A 26,668-nucleotide genomic window follows, 5' to 3' on the forward strand; every position below is an offset into this window, starting at 1 on the left:
CAGCCATGACACACCTGCGTTTTAACAACCACTCCCCGCTAACACCATGTCAACACCCGCAAATGGTCACTTCCTTTCAATCACTTTGCATGCTGGTTTGCAGCAGCACCTTGACGCATGAACACAGCACATGTGCAGTCTGCCGATAATCACTCAGTTCCATGGAATATCGGCTCTGCTTACTTCTCTGAATCAGGCCCTTAATCTTAAATATAAATTTTGAACCTGAGAAATCCATCAGGTGCATGCTGCCATTTTCATGGTGCAAACTCTGATAAAAAAATCACTATGGAAGGGCAACCAGGTGATCATGGTAAATTGGGAACCCCAAAAGATTGTTATCGTAGCCCATATACACCCCTGCCTCTGAGCTGATTATTCATACAGTAACCAGCAGTCAAAAGTCATGACACGCTAACATTGAGCAGCACAACTTTCATTTCACTTTGTGATCAATGAGATCTAAGCAGGAAATCAGACAGAAAGGTTATAACTCATACAGAGGGAGCATACAGTGATTAGACCATCTGCAGCAAAGATTAACAATATAATAAAATCCACAATAATCCTTGTATCAATGACACAAGACATACAATTGTGGCTATTGTCTAAAATGTAGGTACTCAAATTCAGGACCTCAAACAGTTCACATTTTCCAGGTCTCCTCACAGAATAGCAAGTGAAATAATTAGCTCCACCTGTGGATCTTTTAAAATGTATCAGTGAGTAATAAGTACACCTGTGCACCTGCTAGGTGACCTGGAAAACGTGAACTGTGTGGGGTCCTGAGGACCGGGTTCGAGAGCCACTGGTCTAAAATAAGTTTTTTCCTGGGTAATATTTTCATAATTTTTCTTTTTACTTAGTTTCTATGGAAACTGAATAACAAGTTGAGCAATCTGCATTTGCTGGGTGGTTTATAGTTATAGTGTGAATGGGTCCTGGATCACATCGGCCCAGGTAACCTGTTCACACCGCACCTGACCCAGAAATAACCCGAGAATAACCCTACTGTCGACCCGGAAATTCGGGATTTACCCCTTTCACACCGCACATCGACCCACGTCGACCCGGCTATATACCAGGTTATTTGTGCAGTGGGAAAGGTGTATCAGTATTTAGAAAAGAAAATATTTGTTTACAATTTTTAACATGTCTAGATCTATAGGCCTCATTCCCACCATGACTGCAAATCCGTACGCAGTGGATCTGCAAAAATATCCAAATGATCCAGCGAAAGTCTCAGACGCCCCAGAAATGATCGGGATATGCTTGAGTTTGACTCTCAATCAGGCCCCATATGATTATTTAGCTTTCTCAAAAGTCACATCTGACTTTCAGGTCTCTCCCTAAATTACTGTAAGTCAGATATCTGTGACTACTGAATGCATACTGTAAGTGGCTGAAAGTCATTGGATTTCTGTGTACGTGTTTCTTTATTTGTAACGGACACATATTGATCAATGATGGGTTAATCTTTACTGTCAATATTTATTGTAGCTCAATCGATGATGTTGAAATTTATACATAAAGTTAAAAATAATTGCAAACATTTTAGATACACTATGCAAATGTATAAATCACATGTGCTCAATATTAGCAATAATTTACAAGGTAAGTACTTACCCCACACAATAAACCAATGATTAGGGCTACACCCATGATAGATATCAGTCCTAGTAGAATAATCCCCCAATATGGAACTGCAAGGAAACAAGATTCAATTCATCTGTTATAAAATGTGTTATGAGCATAATACAGTACATCACTTATTCAGTATTGAATACTCACATACTATATACAAATTCACAATATCTCTCAAATGATAAAATGTATATAATACATCAATGTTACTAATGATTATATTATACATTATCATTATTACTAATTACAATAATATGACAATTGCTCTTATACATTATATGGATGTTTTCGTTATAATGCTTAAACATTGGTGATATAATGTAATCAGGCCAAAAATTTTCTAATTACCTGCAGATTGGTCAGAGGTTGTTTGGGTGGAGACTGTAGTACTCTGGGTTAGTATGGCTCCGTTCGGTGCTGTAGATAAAATATATAGAATGATTTAGCGTATAGAACAGAAAAAATGGTTCATACAATTGACTGACCATTGTTAAAGTGTTTCTTAGTTACCACTTTGTAAGCAGTGGCGCACGCAGGGGGTGTTTCTGAGCACCCAGAAACCCCACCCCCCTGATAGACCACATGTATTTTTCAGAGACGGAGACATCCCATGAGTGCCGCCTACATTGGAATGCTATTGTGAGGTTGTATTGGAAAATGATGGAAGACACCGGGGCATTGTATGGAGTAAAAAGTAGAGTGCAGGTTTATGCTATATATATATATATATATATATATATATATATAAAAATATATACACACACGGAACCCCCCCCCCCCCCCCCCCTGGAAAATCCTGTGTTTGTCCCTGGTAAGAACAATCTCCAATCAGGGCAGTGAAGACTGATGACTGATTCGGATGCTAGTGGAGCGGGCACATTAGGGGGCATGACTACTCCCCGTCACGCAAGACTTCTCTATGGTGCACATTGGGAGAAGTGTCATGGCATTGCTGGGTGCTTGGTTACACATAATCTAAACTCTGAATCCCCTACAGATGCCTGGGCAATCTGTACCTGCCACCTCCGCATCCCCTGCCTCACAGGTGGCTACTTCTGTATTAGCCTACGGCAGCTGGAACCCTTAATCAGGCCCTGCCCCCCCACCCATTCCCCCCTTCCCCCCACACACTCTCCGGGGATCATATAGCCTACTATTTAAGTAATTGTGCTTTTAATAAAGTAATCTGTTTAGCATTTCTTCTAAAATGTGCCTTGGTTTATTCCCACATAGCGCTATTAAATGTTTTTATTACACTGCTCCAAATGTGTCTGGTCATGTGCTTCCCTGCCACAGGGGGTACAGAGTGGAGGCAATAAAAGTGTATAAAAACCAAAGACTGCTTGCTCTGTGCTTGTGCAATATTCCAAATCTTTTGGAGAGTAGAAATTGCTGTACACCTATCACCCACTGAGGGGAAAGCCCCTACAAATGCACAAAAATCACAGCTTTGTATCATTTAATTAGTCTTGCTATGCAAATGTAGTTTCTGTATTACTATACCTACTGTATGCCGAATGGGGCTAGGTACGACCTCATCACTTGCACATACAGTAATGCAGGTTTCTGCCACTCTGCAAACTCTGCTATCTCACTGTGCAAACCTACACACTTTAGCTGAAATCTAGGTTCACTTGTGCAAATTTACAGAGCAGACACACTGTACAGTAAATACATTATTGCTAAGAACAGTTACAGTACTGATAAAGTGTATGTCCATCTAGTTTACCAGTCACTGTTGAGAAGTTTAATTCTCACAGGTTCATTTTACTGTATATATAAAGAGAAAACAAATTGTCTCTTACTGGTGACTCTTGTAGAAGAGCTTGCACTTGTCACTACTGATGTGGAAATGTTGGATCCAAGATTACTTCTAGTTACAGGAACTATTGTGCTTGAGTCACTTGATCCTACAGAAGTGCCTGTATTATTAGTAGGAGTATTGCTGTTGCTATCTGTGTTGGTGACAGTAGATTTTGTAGTTGAGATGGTATTGTTGGTGATGCCACCAGTAGTTGCAGTAGAGCACAATGTTGTGGTATTAATGTTTGTGGCGCCAGCCACAGTGGTACCAGTGGTATTAGGACTGATGCTTCCAGTAGCTGTGGATTCTGTAGTAGAGATGGTATTGTTGGTGATGCCACCAGTAATTGCAGTAGAGGACAATGTTTTGGTAGTAATCTTGGTGGTGCCAGTCACAGTGGTACCAGTTATATTAGAACTGATGCTTCCTGCAGCTGTGGATTCTGTAGTTGAGATGGTATTGTTGGTGATGCCACCAGTAGTTGCAGTAGAGGACAATGTTGTGGCAGTAATGTTTGTGGTGCCAGCCACAGTGGAACCAGTGGTATTAGAACTGATGCTTCCAGTAGCTGTGGATTCTGTAGTAGAGATGGTATTGTTGGTGATGCCACCAGTAGTTGCAGTAGAGGACAATGTTGTGGCAGTAATGTTTGTGGTGCCAGCCACAGTGGAACCAGTGGTATTAGAACTGATGCTTCCAGTAGCTGTGGATTCTGTAGTTGAGATGGTATTGTTGGTGATGCCACCAGTAGTTGCAGTAGAGGACAATGTTGTGGTATTAATGTTTGTGGTGCCAGTCACAGTGGAACCAGTGGTATTAGAACTGATGCTTCCAGTAGCTGTGGATTCTGTAGTTGAGATGGTATTGTTGGTGATGCCACCAGTAGTTGCAGTAGAGGACAATGTTGTGGTATTAATGTTTGTGGTGCCAGTCACAGTGGTACCAGTCATATTAGAACTGATGCTTCCTGCAGCTGTGGATTCTGTAGTTGAGATGGTATTGTTGGTGATGCCACCAGTAGTTGCAGTAGAGGACAATGTTGTGGTAGTAATGTTGGTGGTGCCAGTCATAGTGGTACCAGTCATATTAGAACTGATGCTTCCTGCAGCTGTGGATTCTGTAGTTGAGATGGTATTGTTGGTGATGCCACCAGTAGTTGCAGTAGAGGACAATGTTGTGGCAGTAATGTTTGTGGTGCCAGCTACAGTGAAATCAGTGGTATTAGGACTGATGCTTCCTGCAGCTGTGGATTCTGTAGTTGAGATGGTATTGTTGGTGATGCCACCAGTAGTTGCAGTAGAGGACAATGTTGTGGTAGTAATGTTTGTGGTGCCAGTCACAGTGGTACCAGTCATATTAGAACTGATGCTTCCTGCAGCTGTGGATTCTGTAGTTGAGATGGTATTGTTGGTGATGCCACCAGTAGTTGCCGTGGAGGGCAATGTTGTGGTAGCAATATTTGTGGTGCCAGTCACAGTGGTACCAGTAATATTAGATCTGGTGCTGCCAGTAGCTGTTGATTCTGTAGCACTAGTACTACTGGTAATAGTTCCAGTACTAATGGTTCCAGAAATTGTGTTAGCATTTATAGTGTTCTTAGTAGCTGCAGATTTTGTTGTAGTTGTGATATTAGTGTTAGCGTCTACAGCACTGGGTCCTGATATGGTTGTAGCACTAATAATAGTCCCAGTAACAGTGGATTCTTTAGTAAAGTTGGTATTGTTGGTAATTCCACCAGTAGATGCAGTAGAGGACCCTAATGTGGTAGTAATATTTGTGGTACCAGTTACAATGGAACCATTGGAATTAGAATCAATGCTTACAGTGGTAGTGGATTCTGGGGCACCAGTATTATTAGTGACAGTTCCTGCAGCAATGGATGCATGTATGGATGTAGCACTTTTTGAGGTTTGAGTAGTAGCAGATTCTGTTGTAGCAGTGATATTTGTGACAGCTACTGAAACTATGGGTCCCGATATAGTAGTAGCACTAATCTTAGTCCCAGTAACAGTGGATTCTATAGTTGAGATGGTATTATTGGTGATGCCACCAGTAGTTGGAGTATAGGACAATGCTGTGGTAGAAATAATTGTGGTGCTACTAACAGTGGTATCTGAGATATTGGAAATGGTGCTTACAGTTGCTGTGGATTGTGTAACACCAGTGCTACTGGTAATATTTCCAGCAGTATTGGTTCCAGATATGGAAGAAAGATTTGTTGTTCCAGAAGAAGAATTTGTTGTACCAATAGTATCAGTAAAAGTAATAGAACCAATTGTACTACTTTGTGATCCAGATGAGGTGGTTGCTATTGATCCGTTGTTTGCTTGACTATTTGCATAGTCACTAGTAATAAATTCAGCCCCAGAGGATATAATTGAAGCAGTTGATGCAATAGTAGTTGGTGTTGATGTATTGGTTTGAGAGGTAGTGGGTGGAGTTGTAGATATACTACTAACTGATACAATGATACTGGACATTGGTAAAGAAGTGAAACCAATACTAGTGGGTGGTGTACTAGTTTGTGATTCAGTTGAGGTGGTTGATGTTGACATGTTGGTTGCTTGACTATTTGTATTACTAGTAATAGATCCAGCAGTAGAGGATACAATTGAAGTGATGGATCCTACAGTAGTAGGTATTGTGCTTGTTTGAGAGATAGAATGAATAGTAACAGGTACAGATGTACTGGGTGTTGATAAAGTAGTGGAACTAATACTAGTAGGAGAGATACTAGATGGTAATACAGTTGAGCTGTTTGCTGTTGACAAAGTGGTTGCTTCATTATTTGCAGATTCACTAGTAATAGATCCAGCAGTAGATGATATAGTTGAAGAGTTGGATCTTGCAGTAGTAGGTATTTTTGTACTTCTTTGTGAGGTATATTGACTTGTAATAAATACGGAAGTATTGGGTGTTGAAAAAGTAGTGGAACTAGTACTAGTGAGTTTTGTGCTAGATGGTGATTCAGTTGAGGTTGTTGCTGTTGACACAGTAGTTGCTTGACTTTTTGTAGATTCACTAGTAACAGGTCCGAAAGTAGAGGATATAGTTGAAGTTGTCGATCCTACAGTAGTAGGTGTTGTGCTTGTTTGAGAAGTAGACTGACTTTTAACAGGTAGAGATGTACTTGGTGTTGATAAAATACTAGAATTAGTACTTGTCAGAGTACTACTAGATAATGAATCAGTTGAGGTGGTTGCTGTTGATACAGTGGTTGCTTGACTATTTGTAGATTGACTAGTAATAGTTCCAGCTGTAGAGGATATAGTTGAAGTAGTGGATCCTACAGTAGTGGGTACTGTTGTACTTATTTGAGAGGTAGATTGACTAATACCAGGTAGAGATGTACTTGGTGTTGATAAAATTGTGGAACTAGTACTAGTAGGAATAGTACTAGATGGTGATACAGTTGAGGTGGTTGCTGTTGATACAGAGGTAGCTTGACTATTTGTAGAATGACTAGTAATAGGTCCAGCAGTTGAAGATATAGTTAAAGTGGTGGATCCTACAGTATTAGGAACTGTTGTACTTGTTTGTGAGGTAGATTGACTAGTAACAGACACAGAAGTACTTGGTGTTGAAATAGTGGAACTAGTACTAGTAGGAATAGTACTAGATGGTGATTCAGTTGAGGGAGTTGCTGTTGATAAAGTAATTGCTTGATTATTTGTAGATTCACTAGTAATAGGTCCAGCAGTAGAGGATATAGTTGAAGTTGTGTATCCTACATTAGTAGGTGATGTGCTTGTTTGAGAGGTAAAATTACTAGTAACAGGTAGAGATGTACTTGCTGTTGATAAAATAGTAGAACTAGTAATTGTCGGAGTACTACTAGATGATGATTCAGTTGAGGTGGTTACTGATTCACTAGTAAAAGGACCAGCAGTAGAGGATATAGTTGAAGTGGTGGATCCTACAGTAGTAGGTACTGTTGAACTTACTTGAGATATAGATTGACTAGTAACTGATACAGAAGAACTTGGTGCTGAAAAAACAGTGGGACTAGTACTAGTGGGTTTTGTACTAGATGGTGAGTCAGTTGCTGTTGATACAGTAGTTGCTTGACTATTTGAAGATTCACTTGTAATAGGTCCAGCAGTAGAGGATATCATAGAAGTTGTCGATCCTACAGTAGTAGGTATTGTTGTGCTTGTTTGAGAGGTAGATTGACTAGTAACAGGTAGAGATGTACTTGGTGTTGTTACAGTTGTGGAACTAGTACTAGTAGAAATAGTACTAGATGGTGATACAGGTGAGGTGGTTGCTGTTGATACAGAGGTTTCTTGACTATTTGTAGATTGACTAGTAATTGGTCCAGCAGTAGAGGTTAGAGTTAAAGGGATGGATCCTACAGTAGTAGGACCTGTTGTAAATGTTTGTGAGGTAGATTGACTAGTAACAGATACAGAAGTACTTGGTATTGAAAAAGTAGTGGAACTAGTAGTAATGGGTGTTGCACTAGATGGTGATTCAGTTGAGGGAGTTGCTGTTGATACAGTGATTGCTTGACTATTTGTAGATTCACTAGTAATAGGTCCAGCAGTAGAGGATATAGTTGAAGTTGTGGATACTACAGTAGTAGGTGTTGTGCTTGTTTGAGAGGTAGATTGACTAGTAACAGGTAGAGATGTTCTTGCTGTTGATAAAATAATAGAACTAGTACTAATCGGAGTGCTACTAGATGGTGATTCAGTTGAAGTGGTTGCTGTTGACACAGTCGTTGCTTGACTATTTGTAGATTCACTAGTAATAGGTCCAGCAGTAGAGGGTATAGTTGAAGTGTTGGATCTTACAGTAGTAGGTACTGTTGAACTTGCTTGAGATGTAGATTGACTAGTAACAGATACAGAAGAAGTTGGTGTTGAAAAAGCAGTGGGACTAGTAGTAGTGGGTGTTACAGTAGATGGTGATTCAGTTGAGGGAGTTGCTGTTGATACAGTGATTGCTTGACTATTTGTAGATTCACTAGTAATAGGTCCAGCAGTAGAGGATATAGTTGAAGTTGTGGATACTACAGTAGAAGGTGTTGTGCTTGTTTGAGAGGTAGATTGACTAGTAACAGGTAGAGATGTACTTTCTGTTGATAAAATAGTAGAACCAGTACTAGTCGGAGTGCTACTAGATGGTGATTCAGTTGAAGTGGTTGCTGTTGACACAGTCGTTGCTTGACTATTTGTAGATTCACTAGTAATAGGTCCAGCAGTAGAGGGTATAGTTGAAGTGTTGGATCCTACAGTAGTAGGTACTGTTGAACTTGCTTGAGATGTAGATTGACTAGTAACAGATACAGAAGAAGTTGGTGTTGAAAAAGCAGTGGGACTAGTAGTAGTGGGTGTTACAGTAGATGGTGATTCAGTTGAGGGAGTTGCTGTTGATACAGTGATTGCTTGACTATTTGTAGATTCACTAGTAATAGGTCCAGCAGTAGAGGATATAGTTGAAGTGGTGGATCCTACAGTAGTAGGTACTGTTGAACTTGCTTGAGATGTAGATTGACTAGTAACAGATACAGAAGAAGTTGGTGTTGAAAAAGTAGTGGAACTAGTAGTAATGGGTGTTGCACTAGATGGTGATTCAGTTGAGGGAGTTGCTGTTGATACAGTGATTGCTTGACTATTTGTAGATTCACTAGTAACAGGTCCAGCAGTAGAGGATATAGTTGAAGTGGTGGATACTACAGTAGTTGGTGTTGTACTTGTTTGAGAGGTAGATTGACTAGTAACAGGTAGAGATGTACTTGCTGTTGATAAAATAGTAGAACTAGTACTAGTCGGAATGCTACTAGATGGTGATTCAGTTGAAGTGGTTGCTGTTGACACAGTCGTTGCTTGACTATTTGTAGATTCACTAGTAACAGGTCCAGCAGTAGAGGGTATAGTTGAAGTGTTGGACCCTACAGTAGTAGGTACTGTTGAACTTGCTTGAGATGTAGATTGACTAGTAACAGATACAGAAGAAGTTGATGTTGAAAAAGCAGTGGGACTAGTAGTAGTGGGTGTTACAGTAGATGGTGATTCAGTTGAGGGAGTTGCTGTTGATACAGTGATTGCTTGACTATTTGTAGATTCACTAGTAATAGGTCCAGCAGTAGAGGATATAGTTGAAGTGGTGGATCCTACAGTAGTAGGTACTGTTGAACTTGCTTGAGATGTAGATTGACTAGTAACAGATACAGAAGAAGTTGGTGTTGAAAAAGTAGTGGAACTAGTAGTAATGGGTGTTGCACTAGATGGTGATTCAGTTGAGGGAGTTGCTGTTGATACAGTGATTGCTTGACTATTTGTAGATTCACTAGTAATAGGTCCAGCAGTAGAGGATATAGTTGAAGTTGTGGATACTACAGTAGAAGGCGTTGTGCTTGTTTGAGAGGTAGATTGACTAGTAACAGATACAGAAGAAGTTCGTGTTGAAAAAGCAGTGGAACTAGTACTAGTGGGTGTTGTACTAGATGGTGATTCAGTTGAGGTGGTTGCTGTTGACACAGTCTTTGCTTGACTATTTGTAGATTCACTAGTAGTAGGTCCAGCAGTAGAGGATATAGTTGAAGTGGTGGATCCTACAGTAGTAGGTACTGTTGAACTTGCTTTAGATGTAGATTGACTAGTAACAGATACAGAAGAAGTTGGTGTTGAAAAAGTAATGGAACTAGTAGTAATGGGTGTTGCACTAGATGGTGATTCAGTTGAGGGAGTTGCTGTTGATACAGTGATTGCTTGACTATTTGTAGATTCACTAGTAATAGGTCCAGCAGTAGAGGATATAGTTGAAGTTGTGGATACTACAGTAGTTGGTGTTGTACTTGTTTGAGAGGTAGATTGACTAGTAACAGGTAGAGATGTACTTGCTGTTGATAAAATAGTAGAACTAGTACTAGTCGGAATGCTACTAGATGGTGATTCAGTTGAAGTGGTTGTTGTTGACACAGTCGTTGCTTGACTATTTGTAGATTCACTAGTAATAGGTCCAGCAGTAGAGGGTATAGTTGAAGTGTTGGATCCTACAGTAGTAAGTACTGTTGAACTTGCTTGAGATGTAGATTGACTAGTAACAGAAACAGAAGAACTTGGTGTTGAAAAAGCAGTGGGACTAGTAGTAGTGGGTGTTGCACTAGATGGTGATTCAGTTGAGGGAGTTGCTGTTGATACAGTGATTGCTTGACTATTTGTAGATTCACTAGTAATAGGTCCAGCAGAAGAGGAAATAGTTGAAGTTGTGGATACTACAGTAGAAGGTGTTGTGCTTGTTTGAGAGGTAGATTGACTAGTAACAGGTAGAGATGTACTTGGTGTTGATAAATTAGTTGAACTAGTACTAGTCGGAGTACTAATAGATGGTGATTCATTTGAAGTGGTTGCTGTTGACACAGTTCTTGTTTGACTATTTGTAGATTCACTAGTAGTAGGTCCAGCAGTAGAGAATATAGTTGAAGTGGTGGATCCTACAGTAGTAGGTACTTTTGAACTTACTTGAGATATAGATTGACTAGTAGCTGATACAGAAGAACTTGGTGTTGAAAAAACAGTGGAACTATTACTAGTGGGTGTTGTACTAGATGGTGATTCAGTTGAGGTGGTTGCTGTTGACACAGTCTTTGCTTGACTATTTGTAGATTCACTAGTAGTAGGTCCAGCAGTAGAGGATATAGTTGAAGTGGTGGATCCTACAGTAGTAGGTACTGTTGAACTTGCTTGAGATGTAGATTGACTAGTAACAAATACAGAAGAAGTTGGTGTTGAAAAAGCAGTGGGACTAGTAATAGTGGGTGTTGCACTAGATAGTGAATCAGTTGAGGGAGTTGCTGTTGATACAGTGATTGCTTGACTATTTGTAGATTCACTAGTAATAGGTCCAGCAGTAGAGGATATAGTTGAAGTTGTGGATACTACAGTAGAAGGTGTTGTGCTTGTTTGAGAGGTAGATTGACTAGTAACAGGTAGAGATGTACTTGGTGTTGATAAAATAGTTGAACTAGTACTAGTTGGAGTGCTACTAGATGGTGATTCAGTTGAAGTGGTTGCTGTTGACACAGTCGTTGCTTGACTATTTGTAGATTCACTAGTAGTAGGTCCAGCAGTAGAGGATATAGTTGAAGTGGTGGATCCTACAGTAGTAGGTACTGTTGAACTTGCTTGAGATGTAGATTGACTAGTAACAGAATCAGAAGAAGTTGGTGTTGAAAAAGCAGTGGGACTAGTAGTAGTGGGTGTTGCACTAGATAGTGATTCAGTTGAGGGAGTTGCTGTTGATACAGTGATTGCTTGACTATTTGTAGATTGACTAGTAATAGGTCCAGCAGTAGAGGATTTAGTTGAAGTTGTGGATACTACGGTAGAAGGGGTTGTGCTTGTTTGAGAGGTAGATTGACTAGTAACAGGTAGAGATGTACTTGGTGTTGATACAATAGTTGAACTAGTACTAATCGGAGTGCTACTAGATGGTGATTCGGTTGAAGTGGTTGCTGCTGACACGGTTGTTGCTTGACTATTTGTAGATTCACTAGTAATAGGTCCAGCGGTAGAGGATATAGTTGAAGTTGTGGATACTACAGTAGAAGGTGTTGTGCTTGTTTGAGAGGTAGATTGACTAGTAACAGGTAGAGATGTACTTGCTGTTGATAAAATAGTTGAACTAGTACTAGTCGGAGTGCTACTAGATGGTGATTCAGTTGAAGTGGTTGCTGTTGACACAGTCGTTGCTTGACTATTTGTAGATTCCCTAGTAGTAGGTCCAGCAGTAGAGAATATAGTTGAAATGGTGGATCCTACAGTAGTAGGTACTGTTGAACTTACTTGAGATATAGATTGACTAGTAGCTGATAAAGAAGAACTTGGTGTTGAAAAAACAGTGGAACTAGTACTAGTGGGTGTTGTACTAGATGGTATTTCAGTTGAGGTGGTTGCTGTTGACACAGTCTTTGCTTGACTATTTGTAGATTCACTAGTAGTAGGTCCAGCAGTAGAGGATATAGTTGAAGTGGTGGATCCTACAGTAGTAGGTACTGTTGAACTTGCTTGAGATGTAGATTGACTAGTAACAGAATCAGAAGAAGTTGGTGTTGAAAAAGCAGTGGGACTAGTAGCAGTGGGTGTTGCACTAGATGGTGATTCAGTTGACGGAGTTGCTGTTGATACAGTGATTGCTTGACTATTTGTAGGTTCACTAGTAATAGGTCCAGCAGTAGAGGATATAGTTGAAGTTGTGGATACTACAGTAGAAGGTGTTGTGCTTGTTTGAGAGGTAGATTGACTAGTAACAGGTAGAGATGTACTTGGTGTTGATAAAATAGTTGAACTAGTACTAGTTGGAGTGCTACTAGATGGTGATTCAGTTGAAGTGGTTGCTGTTGACACAGTCGTTGCTTGACTATTTGTAGATTCACTAGTAGTAGGTCCAGCAGTAGAGGATATAGTTGAAGTGGTGGATCCTACAGTAGTAGGTACTGTCGAACTTGCTTGAGATGTAGATTGACTAGTAACAAAATCAGAAGAAGTTGGTGTTGAAAAAGCAGTGGGACTAGTAGTAGTGGGTGTTGCACTAGATAGTGATTCAGTTGAGGGAGTTGCTGTTGATACAGTGATTGCTTGACTATTTGTAGATTGACTAGTAATAGGTCCAGCAGTAGAGGATTTAGTTGAAGTTGTGGATACTACGGTAGAAGGGGTTGTGCTTGTTTGAGAGGTAGATTGACTAGTAACAGGTAGAGATGTACTTGGTGTTGATACAATAGTTAAACTAGTACTAATCGGAGTGCTACTAGATGGTGATTCGGTTGAAGTGGTTGCTGCTGACACGGTTGTTGCTTGACTATTTGTAGATTCACTAGTAATAGGTAAAGTAGAGGATATAGTTGAAGTTGTGGATACTACAGTAGTTGGTGTTGTGCTTGTTTGAGAGGTAGATTGACTAGTAACAGGTAGAGATGTTCTTGCTGTTGATAAAATAATAGAACTAGTACTAGTTGGAGTGCTACTAGATGGTGATTCAGTTGAAGTGGTTGCTGTTGACACAGTCGTTGCTTGACTATTTGTAGATTCACTAGTAGTAGGTCCAGCAGTAGAGGGTATAGTTGAAGTGGTGGATCCTACAGTAGTAGGTACTGTTGAACTTGCTTGAGATGTAGATTGACTAGTAACAGAATCTGAAGAAGTTGGTGTTGAAAAAGCAGTGGGACTAGTAGTAGTGGGTGTTGCAGTAGATAGTGATTCAGTTGAGGGAGTTGCTGTTGATACAGTGATTGCTTGACTATTTGTAGATTGACTAGTAATAGGTCCAGCAGTAGAGGATATAGTTGAAGTTGTGGATACTACGGTAGAAGGGGTTGTGCTTGTTTGAGAGGTAGATTGACTAGTAACAGGTAGAGATGTACTTGGTGTTGATACAATAGTTGAACTAGTACTAATCGGAGTGCTACTAGATGGTGATTCGGTTGAAGTGGTTGCTGCTGACACGGTTGTTGCTTGACTATTTGTAGATTCACTAGTAATAGGTCCAGCAGTAGAGGATATAGTTGAAGTTGTGGATACTACAGTAGAAGGTGTTGTGCTTGTTTGAGAGGTAGATTGACTAGTAACAGGTAGAGATGTACTTGCTGTTGATAAAATAGTTGAACTAGTACTAGTCGGAGTGCTACTAGATGGTGATTCAGTTGAAGTGGTTGCTGTTGACACAGTCGTTGCTTGACTATTTGTAGATTCACTAGTAGTAGGTCCAGCAGTAGAGGGTATAGTTGAAGTGGTGTATCCTACAGTAGTAGGTACTGTTGAACTTACTTGAGATATAGATTGACTAGTAACTGATACAGAAGAACTTGGTGTTGAAAAAACAGTGGGACTAGTACTAGTGGGTGTTGTACTAGATGGTGATTCAGTTGAGGTGGTTGCTGTTGATACAGTAGTTGCTTGACTATTTGTGGATTCACTTGTAATAGGTCCAGCAGTAGAGGATATCATAGAAGTTGTCGATCCTACAGTAGTAGGTATTGTTGTGCTTGTTTGAGAGGTAGATTGACTAGAAACAGGTAGAGATGTACTTGGTGTTGATAAAGTTGTGGAACTAGTAGTAGTAGAAATAGTACTAGATGGTGATACAGGTGAGGTGGTTGCTGTTGATACAGAGGTTTCTTGACTATTTGTAGATTGACTAGTAATTGGTCCAGCAGTAGAGGATATAGTTAAAGGGATGGATCCTACAGTAGTAGGACCTGTTGTATTTGTTTGTGAGTTAAATTGACTATTAACAGATACAGAAGAAGTTGGTGTTGAAAAAGTAGTGGAACTAGTAGTAATGGGTGTTGCACTAGATGGTGATTCAGTTGAGGGAGTTTCTGTTGATACAGTGATTGCTTGACTATTTGTAGATTCACTAGTAATAGGTCCAGCAGTAGAGGATATAGTTGAAGTTGTCGATCCTACAGTAGTAGGTATTGTTGTGCTTGTTTGAGAGGTAGATTGACTAGTTACATCTAGAGATGTACTTGGTGTTGATAAAGTAGTGGAACTAGTACTAGTAGAAATAGTAGTGCTGGGTAGTGATAACGATGTGGAACTAGTACTAGTGGGTGGTATACTAGATGGTGATTCAGCTGAGGCGGTTGCCGTTTGCTGAGTATTTGCTTGACTATGTGTAGATCCACTAGTAACTGATGTTTCAGCTAGATTTGTTGTACCAGTACTTGATAACAGTTTTATATTAGATGTGGATGCAGATGACTTTGCTGTTTCTGTCGAGGTGGTTATTGAACTTATTGTGGTGGTAGATGTTGTGGTATTAGAAGATGCAGGTGTAGTAGATTCTGGCATTTGGGTAGTGGCAGACGTGCTGATCACTAGAGGAAAAACACACAAAATTAACATTAAAACATGCATTATTAAAATGTCTTAATTTGAACTACATGTACTAAGCTGATTATGTACAGTTATAACAACTATTTATAACATAAAACTAATATTTGTAGCTTAATAGGGATTTTTTCAATTATAAATATATCTGAGTTAGTCGTTTACTAAATGAGCTGTGGAAACAAAGATATTTTTCACCCAGTCTGGTTATAATATTTCAGTCATTTTTGGAGTATATGAATCAGTAATTTAATTGAGCCTGTATTTGGGTTATAAAAATGTGTGGAACATTTTTTACATTTTAGAATGGGTCTTTGCATTAATATTGCAGAGGTCTCATGATTTTGTATACAGTACATGGATTTTAAACTGTTTCGAATACATGATTTGACTACATGATGTTCTAAATAATATGTTAATTTGCACTTGAATTTTTTTTTATTGCCACATAATTTTAACAATCATATATATATATATATATATATATATATATATATAAAATATATATATAATATATATATATATATATATTATAGCTACAGCATTACCTCTTACACTATTTGGTAAATTGATGAGTGCAGCACTGTTTAATTTTACTTTTTAAGTACAGTATTTGGTTGCCAACTTTTTAACAGCTACTTGGTTCATTCATATAATTGGTTGTCATAGTGTCGGCTCCAGATGTGGGACTGCAGCGAGGTCCAAAATTTATGTAGGGGAGCCACACCAACTGCCAGTGAGTCCTGGCTAGTGATGTTTGTGGGGGCAGTTGGTAGGGCTCCCCTATTTGAATTTTGGACTGCACTGCAGCCCCTCATCTATGGCTGCCACTTATCATAAATTCATAGTCCAGCGCTTTGGGTTTGTTTTTGTATTGTAGGTACAGCAGGGATCATATAATTGGTATTGATAAAGCAGAAAAGGTTGGTGACATTGAATTAAACTACAGTAAGTGAATAAGTAGGAGGTGAGGAAGTTACTTCTGTCCAATTCTCAAACATTGTGTGTACTGTAACTTAAATAATAAAATCTGGGCAATGGTGGGAGTCACAGCTCGTCAGTCATGCACACCCAGTATGGTGTGGGAACAGAGGTAAGGGGGAGGATGAGGAAGAGGATGGGAATGTTTTATAGGATAATGGGCCTAATTCAGACCTGATCGGTGCTGTGCGAAATCGCACAGCAGCCGATTAGGTCTGAAGTGCGCATGCACCGGCTGTCAGAGGCTAACGATCGCCTCTGCCTGATTGACAGGGAGAGACGGTCGCTGGGTGGGAGGGGGTGTGGTTTAGGGGGCGTGGTCCAGCCAATGCAGGCGTGGCCGGACCGCGCAGGGGGCAGGCCAGGGCAGGCGGCGGCGGCGGCTGTGTGACGTCACAGGCGGCCGCTGCGACCCAGGCAGCATCAAGCAGCTCCCAGCCAGCGCGCAGGAGCTGCGCTGGCTGGGGGCTACTCCTGAAGTACAAAAGCATCGCCACTGTGCGATGCTTTTGTACTTCTGCGGGGGATCGGGCCTGACATGCGTACTGTATACATTATACCAGAATGGTTTTATCTACAGCACTATGTTTAATGAATACAGTACATATTGTAATTCAAAGCACTAAAAGAATTAGTTCAGAAATAGGAAGCTACAAGTGCAAAAATAAATTGTTTTTGGGTTCGAGAACAATTATTAATTGCATGCAGTTCGAGACTTTGCAATCCACCACACACAGGAGCATACTGTTTGGAACAGAGCTTGGAGAGAGATAAAGTGAAAAAAAGTTAAAATGACAACCAATCAGCTCCCGTAATTTTTTAAACACCGTCTGTACACTGACAGTTAGGAGCTGATTGGTTGGTTATCTCTCTCCACTTCGACGTTTTCCAATTTTTTATACATATGACCCATAGCATGCTGAATTTTCATCCTTCAGACTGCAGGATGGAAAAAGTTGGCAGTTTGGCTATGAACACTACCGTTGCGGGATGTACTAAGGCCAGAAATGTGTCCAAAACTCAAAAAATTAAGTTTTCAGAGTTTTGGCTAGTTTAGTATCAACTATCAAGCTCCAAAATGTGATACATTCGGAACTTGGACACAGTGAGTAACACCATCTTTAGATGGCGTTACCCCAGCCTATGGTGCCGATCCAGCACCTCCTGTGGTGCCGGTGCAATTTTACACATGCACAGGAGAACTCCTGGGTCCTAACCCAGAAAGTCCAGTGATCGCATAGGACAACTCTAATCAGGAGAGCTGTCCTTTGTGATAGTAACCTTATGTCTAGGTACATACTGGTATTATTAACACTGGTATGGAACTGACAACTGGCAAGATGTATCACATTGCGAATGTGATGTATAGTACATCCCTCCCCATGTGAGATGTACTAATCCATGAAGAGTGATAAAGTGGAGAGAGATAAAGTACCAGCCAATCAGCACCTAACTGCCATGTTACAGACTGTCTTTAAAAAAATACAGCTAGGAGCTGATTAGTTGGTAGTTTATATCTCTCCTCTTTATCACTCACCAAGGTATAAATGAATCAGACTATACATAAGTAGACCTTTCTAACAATATATAATGGTCTACTATTAATTATTTAAAAAAAATTCTACTAAAATTATAAATTGTTTATTATTATTGTTATCCTTTATTTATATGGCGCCACAAGGGATCCGAAGCGCCCTATTACAGAATACATAAACAAATAATCAAAACAGGAAAACAGCAACTTACAGATGAAGACAATATAGGACAAGTACAGGGTAAATATAAGCATAGCTACATCAACAGACGACACTGAGATAAGGGGTGGCAGAAAACCACAGGTTTTGGTAAATGAAAGAGTTCCTTAAAGTGTCAAGTGGAGACTTTACTCATCTCAGTAAATCAACTTCTAGCTAACTCCCTATAAATCTGCTCATCAAAGTATCACTTGGAGGCGGAGCCGGATTAATGGCGGGGCGGAAGGGGCGGTCGTTCCAGGGCCCCCACACACTGTCCTCACAACTGCAAAAGAAACATCGGCAGCTGAGACGTTCCATTACAGCTGTAGCCGCCGAGGAGCTTCACTCACTGCAGTGTGAAGTCTCGCGAGATTTGACATTATGACATTATCTCGCGAGACTTCACACTGCTGTGAGTGAAGCTCCTCGGCGGACGCAGCAGTAAGGGAACAGCTCAGCTGCCGAGGAGGACGGAGAGGAGACAGGTAAATGCTGTACTCCTACTCCAATGTTTTTTTGCATTTGTGAGGACAGTGTTTGGGGGGGGCCCACAAATTTGTTGCCCAGGGCCCCCACAGACCTTAATCCGGCCTTGCTTGGAGGGTAAAAATTTTATGACCCCTAATGCAGAATAATATCTAGGTTTATATAAAAAAAATTACTGACATTGAAGAAAAATAATTTTATTTATAATAGCAGACAATTATGGTAAAAAAAAAAAAGTTAAGTAACATCATTAATATACTGTAACATTAGTTTATGGCATTTACTATTCTTTTGTCACTTGGACAGCGTGTAGACTCACTTGTGTCTACATAGGTAATAAGTGTTGCTTAAAGCCCATTTCACAGTTACTCTACTTGCAATTAAAGAACATGATATATTAATAATTCAATATTATTCCCACCAACTAGCACAAATGTGCCACATTCTCCCCTTGTTAGAGAGCAGTTCTCCATCTGCTCTGCCTGAGTTTGGTATATACAGTGACCGACAGTAAGTCCACAAGGTCTCAACATGTGGGAGAACTTTGAATACAACGTTAAGGCCACATATATTTTTTAATAACAATTTAATTGGAAAATATTACAGAAAGAGATGATAGAGCACTGAACACCTACAGTATCCTAATGCAGCTCTGAGAGAAAAAAAGCAATAAAAGTCCAACAATACTTCATATAGACATTAAATAAAGAATAAATGGTTTTCCGTAGTGTGCGGAGGTATCATAGGCGATCTTCTCAGTTCTACTTTCAGACATTTTCTCCAGATCCACATTGATGTTTAGAAATTGGGTTAGAGGAACAAACAAAACTTCATAGTGTAATATACTTGAAATTAATTAATAGATAAAAAAACACAATGAGGTGTCCATCATTATATTAATGTCAAGTATATTTTATACTATGAAGTTTTGTTTGTTCTTCTTTCCCAATTTATGTTCATCAGCATGGATCTGGAGAGAATATCTGATATTAGTATTGCGAATATTTGTCAATGATACATTTGCACACTATATAAAAAAATAAATCTTTATTAATAATAATAATAATAATAATTAATTAAAAAAATTATACTGTACACTCTTATTAGAAGAAAGCAATAGTTCTTCCATTAGTCTATTCATATGAATCTCTCATAATAAATATTCAAATTAAATTAATTTGCCAATAAAATTACAATTTAGAAAACTATATAAACCAGAACTTGCGCTGAGCACTATACACACTGATTTTAATGTGCATACATAACATTCTATCTGTATTATTATTAGTGGTAGCTCAGCCTCCTCTCTGCTCAAGATGAAGAACGCGCTTGAATTCTTTAGATACTAAATACAGCAGTAAAAGCATAAATACACAGTGCCTGCTGCACAGACATGTTTCCCTTCTCTGAGTAATTATAGCATAAGCATTTCTGAGATATTTATGGTTTGTTTCAGATAAACAATTAAACGTTTAATTATTTATATTTTCTATTTGCATATTCTATTAATCATATTGCAGTGACTTACTTGTATTGCCAAAGAACAAAGCTATGAGAAGCCCAAATCTGACCAAAATCTTTGCTGTTCCCATGGTATCTTCTTCTAATGTCCTCCAATAATTGTTATTAAATTTCCCAAAGCAGTGACCAAGAATCAGATGTGAAGAACTGGTGAAAATTTGCAACAGGGGTTTTTATGTTGAGGTGTGCTGGGGTAGTGACAACTTGTGTCATTACTCAGAGGTGACACCCTGTCATACTTTTCTTCTTTATTGTAAATGTTTATCAGTTATTTCAATTGTTTTACACATTCACATCACTAGGACCTGTGACACATCATGTAAATATGCCAATTCAATCACAAAGTTGTACTGATAGGATATTAAAAAATGACATATAGCTTAGGGGCAAACATCTTAGGTGTGTCGAGAGTACATGGAATAGAGATAGACGTGTGTATTCTCTAACTAGGATGTGCTAACAGAGATATCAGTGCATCACACATGACGTTTAGGAAGATTAGCAAGATAATGACCTTGCAGAAAAACAGGTACGCTTTCCACAATTTATGTAAAGCAAGATTACTTAGTTTGTTGAGAATTGCGACGTAACACAGAAGTGGGTTACTTGGCATTTAGAGTTATAATCTTGTTTATTTACATTTACTTTACACATTTTGGTGCTCATTAAAACAATTAAAATTGATAAAAAATTAAATTTTCAGGAAGAAACACACCAATATCTTATTTTTCAACTGTGTGTGTGTACCAAAAATTCTTACACATCATTTTCCATGTCAACTGAGATATAATCCCCCACACAAAAAAAAATTATTATCCCCCACATAAAAAACGCACATTATCCCCCACAGAAACAGTAAAAAACATATTGTCCTCCACAGAAAAACAAACAAAACACACTATCCCCTTAGAAAAAAATACACATTATCCACCACAAAAAAAACACATTATCTCACAATAAAAATCCCCACATTATCCTCACAGACATAAAACCTTATTATTCCCAACAGTTATTTTTTTTATCCCTCACAGGAAAAAAAAATATTTTTCCCCTCAGAAAAAAACCCATTATCCCCTCACAGATAAAAAATGTCTCATTGGCCCAAACAGAAAACATTGTACAACCGAACACAGAAAACTTACCTTACCTTTTGGGTTCTCTGAAGGAGAGGAGATCCCAGTCCCTCCCCGGCCATCCATCAGTGCCTGCACTGCAGCCTCAGTGCTGTCTCCAGCGCACTGTGTGTGCGGGACCATGGCAGGCTGTGTGACCTACAATGTCATGATGCCGTGTCACCTAAGGTCATGGCCCAGGACACGTCGGACCTGCAGGATGAGCCCAGTGATGTTCTACTGAAGATAAATCTGCTAGTGTGGCTGTCACTGACTTGACCAGTTTAGGGTCCTGGTGGCAACCACACTGGCCATTGAGCCAGCCCTGCTCCTCAATGTCCACTTGACAGCTGGTGCTCGGAGGCAAATTTCTCAATTGCCTCCAGGAGTTCCACCACTGTTCTTAGTATCCCCCACCAATAAGGGCTGGAACCTATAGTAGCAGGGAGGGAGCACCATGGTGAAGTGTCCAAAAATCCCATACCTTCAGTGGTGCGGAGTGGGAGGGTACCAATTACCCAGGCCTAGGTCTGATGGAGGGGGCCCCGCATCCTTACCTGGAAGCAGCAGCTTTTCTCCTCAGTCCAGCATGCAGTGCTCCCTGAGGCCTAGCCTGATTAACAGGCTCAGGACATTTGGGGGTGGGGAAGGGGTGGCGACCGGGTCCGTTCCTTAAAATGGAGGTGTGTCGCCTCCGTTTTGTTGGAGTGCCAAGGTCAGTGTCTGTTAGTTTAAAGATGGGGACTGCTCTCACTCATACATGGGTATATGGGGGTATGTAGGGAGAGGGGTGGGGAAAGGATTCGGTGTAGCTAGACTGGGAGGTGTCCTGCCTCCTTGATAGATACACAATGTGGGGGTTGTCAGTGCACACAGGAATGGGGGTATGCGGATTCCACATCCACAGCCCCACCCCCCTCTCTCTCTCTTTCTCTCTCTCTCTCTCTCTCTCTATATATATATATATATATATATATATATATTCCCCTTCTCACTCTCCCTTCCTTCCAATCCGCATACCCCCATTCCTGTGTGTGCTGACAACCCGCACAATGAAGGTCAGTGTCTGTGTCTGGCGATGGAGCTTTATTGATCATGGCTGGGGAACTGAGATGAAAATCTGAGTAACCTGAAGGTCACTCAGATGACTGATGGTCACACACAGTGATCTAATGGTGCTGCATTGCATTCAGCTGTACTAGCTGTATGCTATTGCACTGCTGCTTCAATGTGGCTGTGCAATAGCGTACAACACTGAATCATGCCCATAATGTCAGGTATGATTATACTTATTATTATTTATATGGCACCACCAGGGTTCCGCAGTACCTAGCAAAGTACATAAATAAACAAAACAGTAACTTACAGCACAAGACAATGCAAGATGAGTACATGGTTTATAAACATTGCTGCATCAGCGGTTATAACACTCAAATAAGCAGCAGGGTGGCAGAAACCGAGGGCTAGGTGCCATTGATAGATTAGATAATAGACTCAGGGGGACATTTACTAAGCAGTGATAAGAGCGGAGAAGTGAGCCAGTGGAGAAGTTGTCCCATCAACCAATCAGCAACTCTGTATAATTTTATAGTATGCATATTATAGATGTTACTTCAGTGCTGATTGGTTGCTATGGGAACTTCTCCACTGGCTCAGTTCTAAGCTCTTATCACTGCTTAGTAAATGTCCCCCTAATAAGAGAAGAAAAGCACATAGGGGGCTCTCAGGGCCCTGCTCCTGAGAGCTTACATTATAAAGGGGAGAGGCAGACAGACAGGGGTGACACAGTTGGAGTAGACAGAGAGTATGTAACAGAGGGGCTGCCGACATTGTCAGCTGTTGGGATATTGGCATCGGTATTCTCAACACCGGGATCCTGACAGCCGGCATTGTAACTGCATCCCCCTGAGAGATGTCTGGGTTTGATGAAGAAGTGGGTCTCGAGAGCCCATTTAAAATTTTGCATTTGCTGTGTGCTTTTATATGTGTTTTATAGGCGGATTCTTGTGACTTGACAGCTTCTAATAGTGTAAATATGAACTTTTTTTGAAACAGAAAACCGTGCTATTTCGCTGTTACTTTTGGCCTGCTTGTGTTGTGTAGACGATGACTATTCATAAACAGTAGAAGTAACAGTGACACACTCAGGTTATAAAAACTGTTTATTATGTATTTATAAGTTTTTATGAGCTATCCCTCAATGTGCAGCAAAAAAGGTGACCACCAGAGCAAGTAAACCTTTGTTTCAACTAGCATCCAAGCTGGAAGGACGTCTGCCGGTGTGACAAGTTGCAAAGAATTAGAACAAAAATGATGGAACAGAGGGGGCTATATATATATATATATATATAGAGAGAGAGAGAGAGAGAGAGAGAGAGAGAGAGAGAGAGAGAGAGAGAGAGAGAGAGAATAAAATAAATAAATAAATACACTAAAGAAACATTAAACATCCTAGCTGGTACATTATAAAGTCAAAGTGCTTATTTTTTAAAGATACTTTTTGTATTATGTTTGGTAAAGAGACCAGCACTTATGAAAGAATTTTTTTTTACTGTTTTGCATTTTTTTTTTTTAAATGCTGGTTCCGTGTTTTGTTTTTTCTTCATATTCCTAAATTTCCTTTGTTATCCAAATTATAAGGAGTAACCTTTATTTAATTGTTTTCCCTATTATAATGAAAAAATATATATTGGTGGTATTTGTAGACTGAGAATGATTCATATAATAAATAACTGGATAACTGCAGTCATAATTTTGTGCTATAATAAAATGTAAATATTTGAAGCATGCTGTACAATGCCATATGTATTCCTTCCCTTATACGTAAGAATAACATAGACACACCTGCTCTGAGATAGTTACCAGTGATGAACGTGATACTGACATGCAGTTAACGTCAAGACTTAGAGAAAGTGAAACTACGTCAATTATAAGACAGTCATTGTGTAAGGTTAGCTGTTGCTGGGATACAAAAGAATGTATACTCGGTAAACAGAATACACCAAGTTACGCAGACTTTACAGTTACTATAAACAAATGTAAATTCACTGTGATGTACAAACAGACCTACAGGTGTTTTTTGTTTGTTTTTGTTTGTTTTACAAAAATGTGGACAATGGGGGTCATTCTGATCCGATCGCATGCTGCAGTTTGTCGTAGCGGTGCGATCGGGTCAGAACTGCGCATGAGCCGGCGTCGCAGTGCGCTGGTGCATGCCAGAGAGCCGAAGGCCGTCAGGCGCTACGATCACCTTTGCCTGATTGACAGGCAGAGGCGGTCGCTGGGCGGGGAGGGGGGCAGGACGGCCGCCTTTTCGTGTGCGCGGTACAGCTAATGCAGGCGTGGCCGAACCGAACGTGGGCGGGCCGCAGCGGCTGCGTGTCGTCACATACAGCCGCTGCGGGCCAGTGAGCAATGAGTAGCTCCCGGCCAGCAACCTAAAGCTGTGCTGGTCGGGAGCTACTCTTGAAGTGCAAAGGCATCGCCGCTCTGTGATGCCTTTGCACTTCTGCAGGGGGGCTGGCACTGACATGCGGGGCGGACTAGCTCTGTGCTGGGCGTCCCCCCGCATGTCTGAGTTCATGATCGTAGCCGTGCTAAATTTAGCACAGCTACGATCATCTCGGAATGACCCCCAATAGAACTACAGTCATTGGCGTTTCTATAATGGGTGCAGTGTGTGCGGTGCACATGGGCCCCTGAGTCCAGAGGGGGACACATCGCACACACTGCACCCATTTTTTTAATGCTCACCCCTCCAGAGTCACACTCTGACTTCACCGGCGCTGATAAAACCACGTGAAAATAGCACAGCGGCCATTTTCATGGAATTCTGCACATGCACAGTAGAGAAATCTCAGGGAAATTGGCCGCCACACCATTTTCCCAGAGAACTGCGCATGCGTAGTAGAGTCTGAGCCCTCTAGTGCTCAGACTCTACAGCGCTCCGGGCAGAGAGGAGGGGGCTCGTACGGAGGAGGCTGAAGACGGGCCTCCTCCTCTCTTAAAGCGCCACTGACTACAGTATATACTGTACAAGAAATATTTTAAATATAAATATTTAAATAGAGGAAGCAACCAACTTTGCTTTAACACTGATAGAGAATACTTAAAAACAAAATAGAATAGGTAGATGAATAGAATAGGTAGATGAATAGAATAGGTAGATGAATAATGCTGATTATCTATCATGGTCAACATTTAAAGAACAATGAAAGGAAAAAGAAGTCTGACTTAAGGTGGGCACACATGGGACAATGGGGCAGATGTATTAACCTGGAGAAGGCATAAGGAAGTGAGAAACCAGTGATATGTGCAAGGTGATAAAGGCACCAGCCAATCAGCTCCAATATGTAAATTAACAGTTAGGATCTGATTGGCTGGTTCCTTTATCACCTTGCACATATCACTGGTTTATCACTTCCTTATGCCTTCTCCAGGTTAATACATCTGCCCCAATGTGCATACGATGCGACATTGTCAGCGATGGGACACAGTGGAGGGGCCGGCATGGCCAAGTGCATACACACTGGCAGCGACGAGCAACAGAAGGGTGGGGGTCCGGGGTCATGCTGCATTCTCCAGCATGTCATTACTAGCAACAGCGCCAGATCTTCTTGCATGTACGCATTGGAATAGTGCGGAACTCACAGCACTTTTTAAAAATGATTTGTTTTTCCGATCGGTTAAAAATGGGCAAATCATTTACAATCTCATGGCATCTGTACGCACCTTTAGAGCATTGGCACACTGCCAACTCCGCAGTGAAAAAATCATGTCTCTGAATCAGGCCCTGTATTGAATGAGGGTGCTGATGTCTGGGATTGAGGGTAAATTGCTTCAGCGAAGCCTTCCAGGCACTGCCCGTGCCACGCCAGAGAGAGGACAGGAGGAGGCCCGTGTGCCGGCTCTGTCTGAGCCCACTCCTCTCTAGCAAGCAGCGCTGTGACTCTGGTCTCCAAGGGACCCTAGCACTGTCCCAGACTCTACAGCTCATGCGCAGAACACTGGGAAAATGGCGCCGCACCATTTTTCCAGTGATTTCTGGATTGCTGCTGCTGCACTGTGGGACTCCGGAGGGTAAGTATTAAAAATAATGGGTGCGGGGTGGTGGGCCCCCCCTGGACCCTGGGGGCCCGTGTGCACCACACACACTGCACCCGTTATAAATACGCCAGTGCCGCCAGGTGAAACTGTCATGCACAGACTGCCCGTCGCGCAAATACATGACACAGAAGCCCGTCGCTGGCAGGTATTTTTATTTATTAAGTGTATGTTCCATATAAAATTTTAATAAATGCACACGCAACATATATACAAAATACACATCTGCTGTATCCTCCTTTAAAAATCAAGGCGCATCTCTTTTCCAGCAGTACTTTACAGTTCTTCAAAAGGAAATATGAATTAATAAATAAAAATAAATGACAGTAACCTCACATAATACAGCAGTCACACTGTTTATTTAATATCAGTGGCCCTAACAGTTTATTTATTATCAAATTGTAGCATTATCATTTGGTCATTGTTATAATCATCATTATT

At 40.6% G+C, this 26,668-nt stretch overlaps 1 protein-coding gene across 1 annotated transcript in view; it reads right to left on the reverse strand.

The window, feature by feature from the left end:
* Nucleotides 1-20,083, reverse strand: part of LOC134949933 (uncharacterized) — a 52,905-nt gene extending 32,822 nt beyond the window's left edge. The window contains exons 1-3 of the mRNA XM_063938619.1: nucleotides 20,020-20,083; nucleotides 3,450-15,275; nucleotides 1,627-1,703 (exon numbers count right to left, since the gene is read on the reverse strand). Of these exons, the coding sequence (XP_063794689.1) occupies nucleotides 1,627-1,703; nucleotides 3,450-15,275; nucleotides 20,020-20,083 (11,967 nt within the window). The remainder of the gene's footprint in view (nucleotides 1-1,626; nucleotides 1,704-3,449; nucleotides 15,276-20,019) is intronic.
* Nucleotides 20,084-26,668: the final 6,585 nt, after the last annotated feature.

Source organism: Pseudophryne corroboree, chromosome 8, assembly GCF_028390025.1.
Source record: "Pseudophryne corroboree isolate aPseCor3 chromosome 8, aPseCor3.hap2, whole genome shotgun sequence".
In the NCBI taxonomy this organism is placed as follows: Eukaryota; Metazoa; Chordata; class Amphibia; order Anura; family Myobatrachidae; genus Pseudophryne; species Pseudophryne corroboree.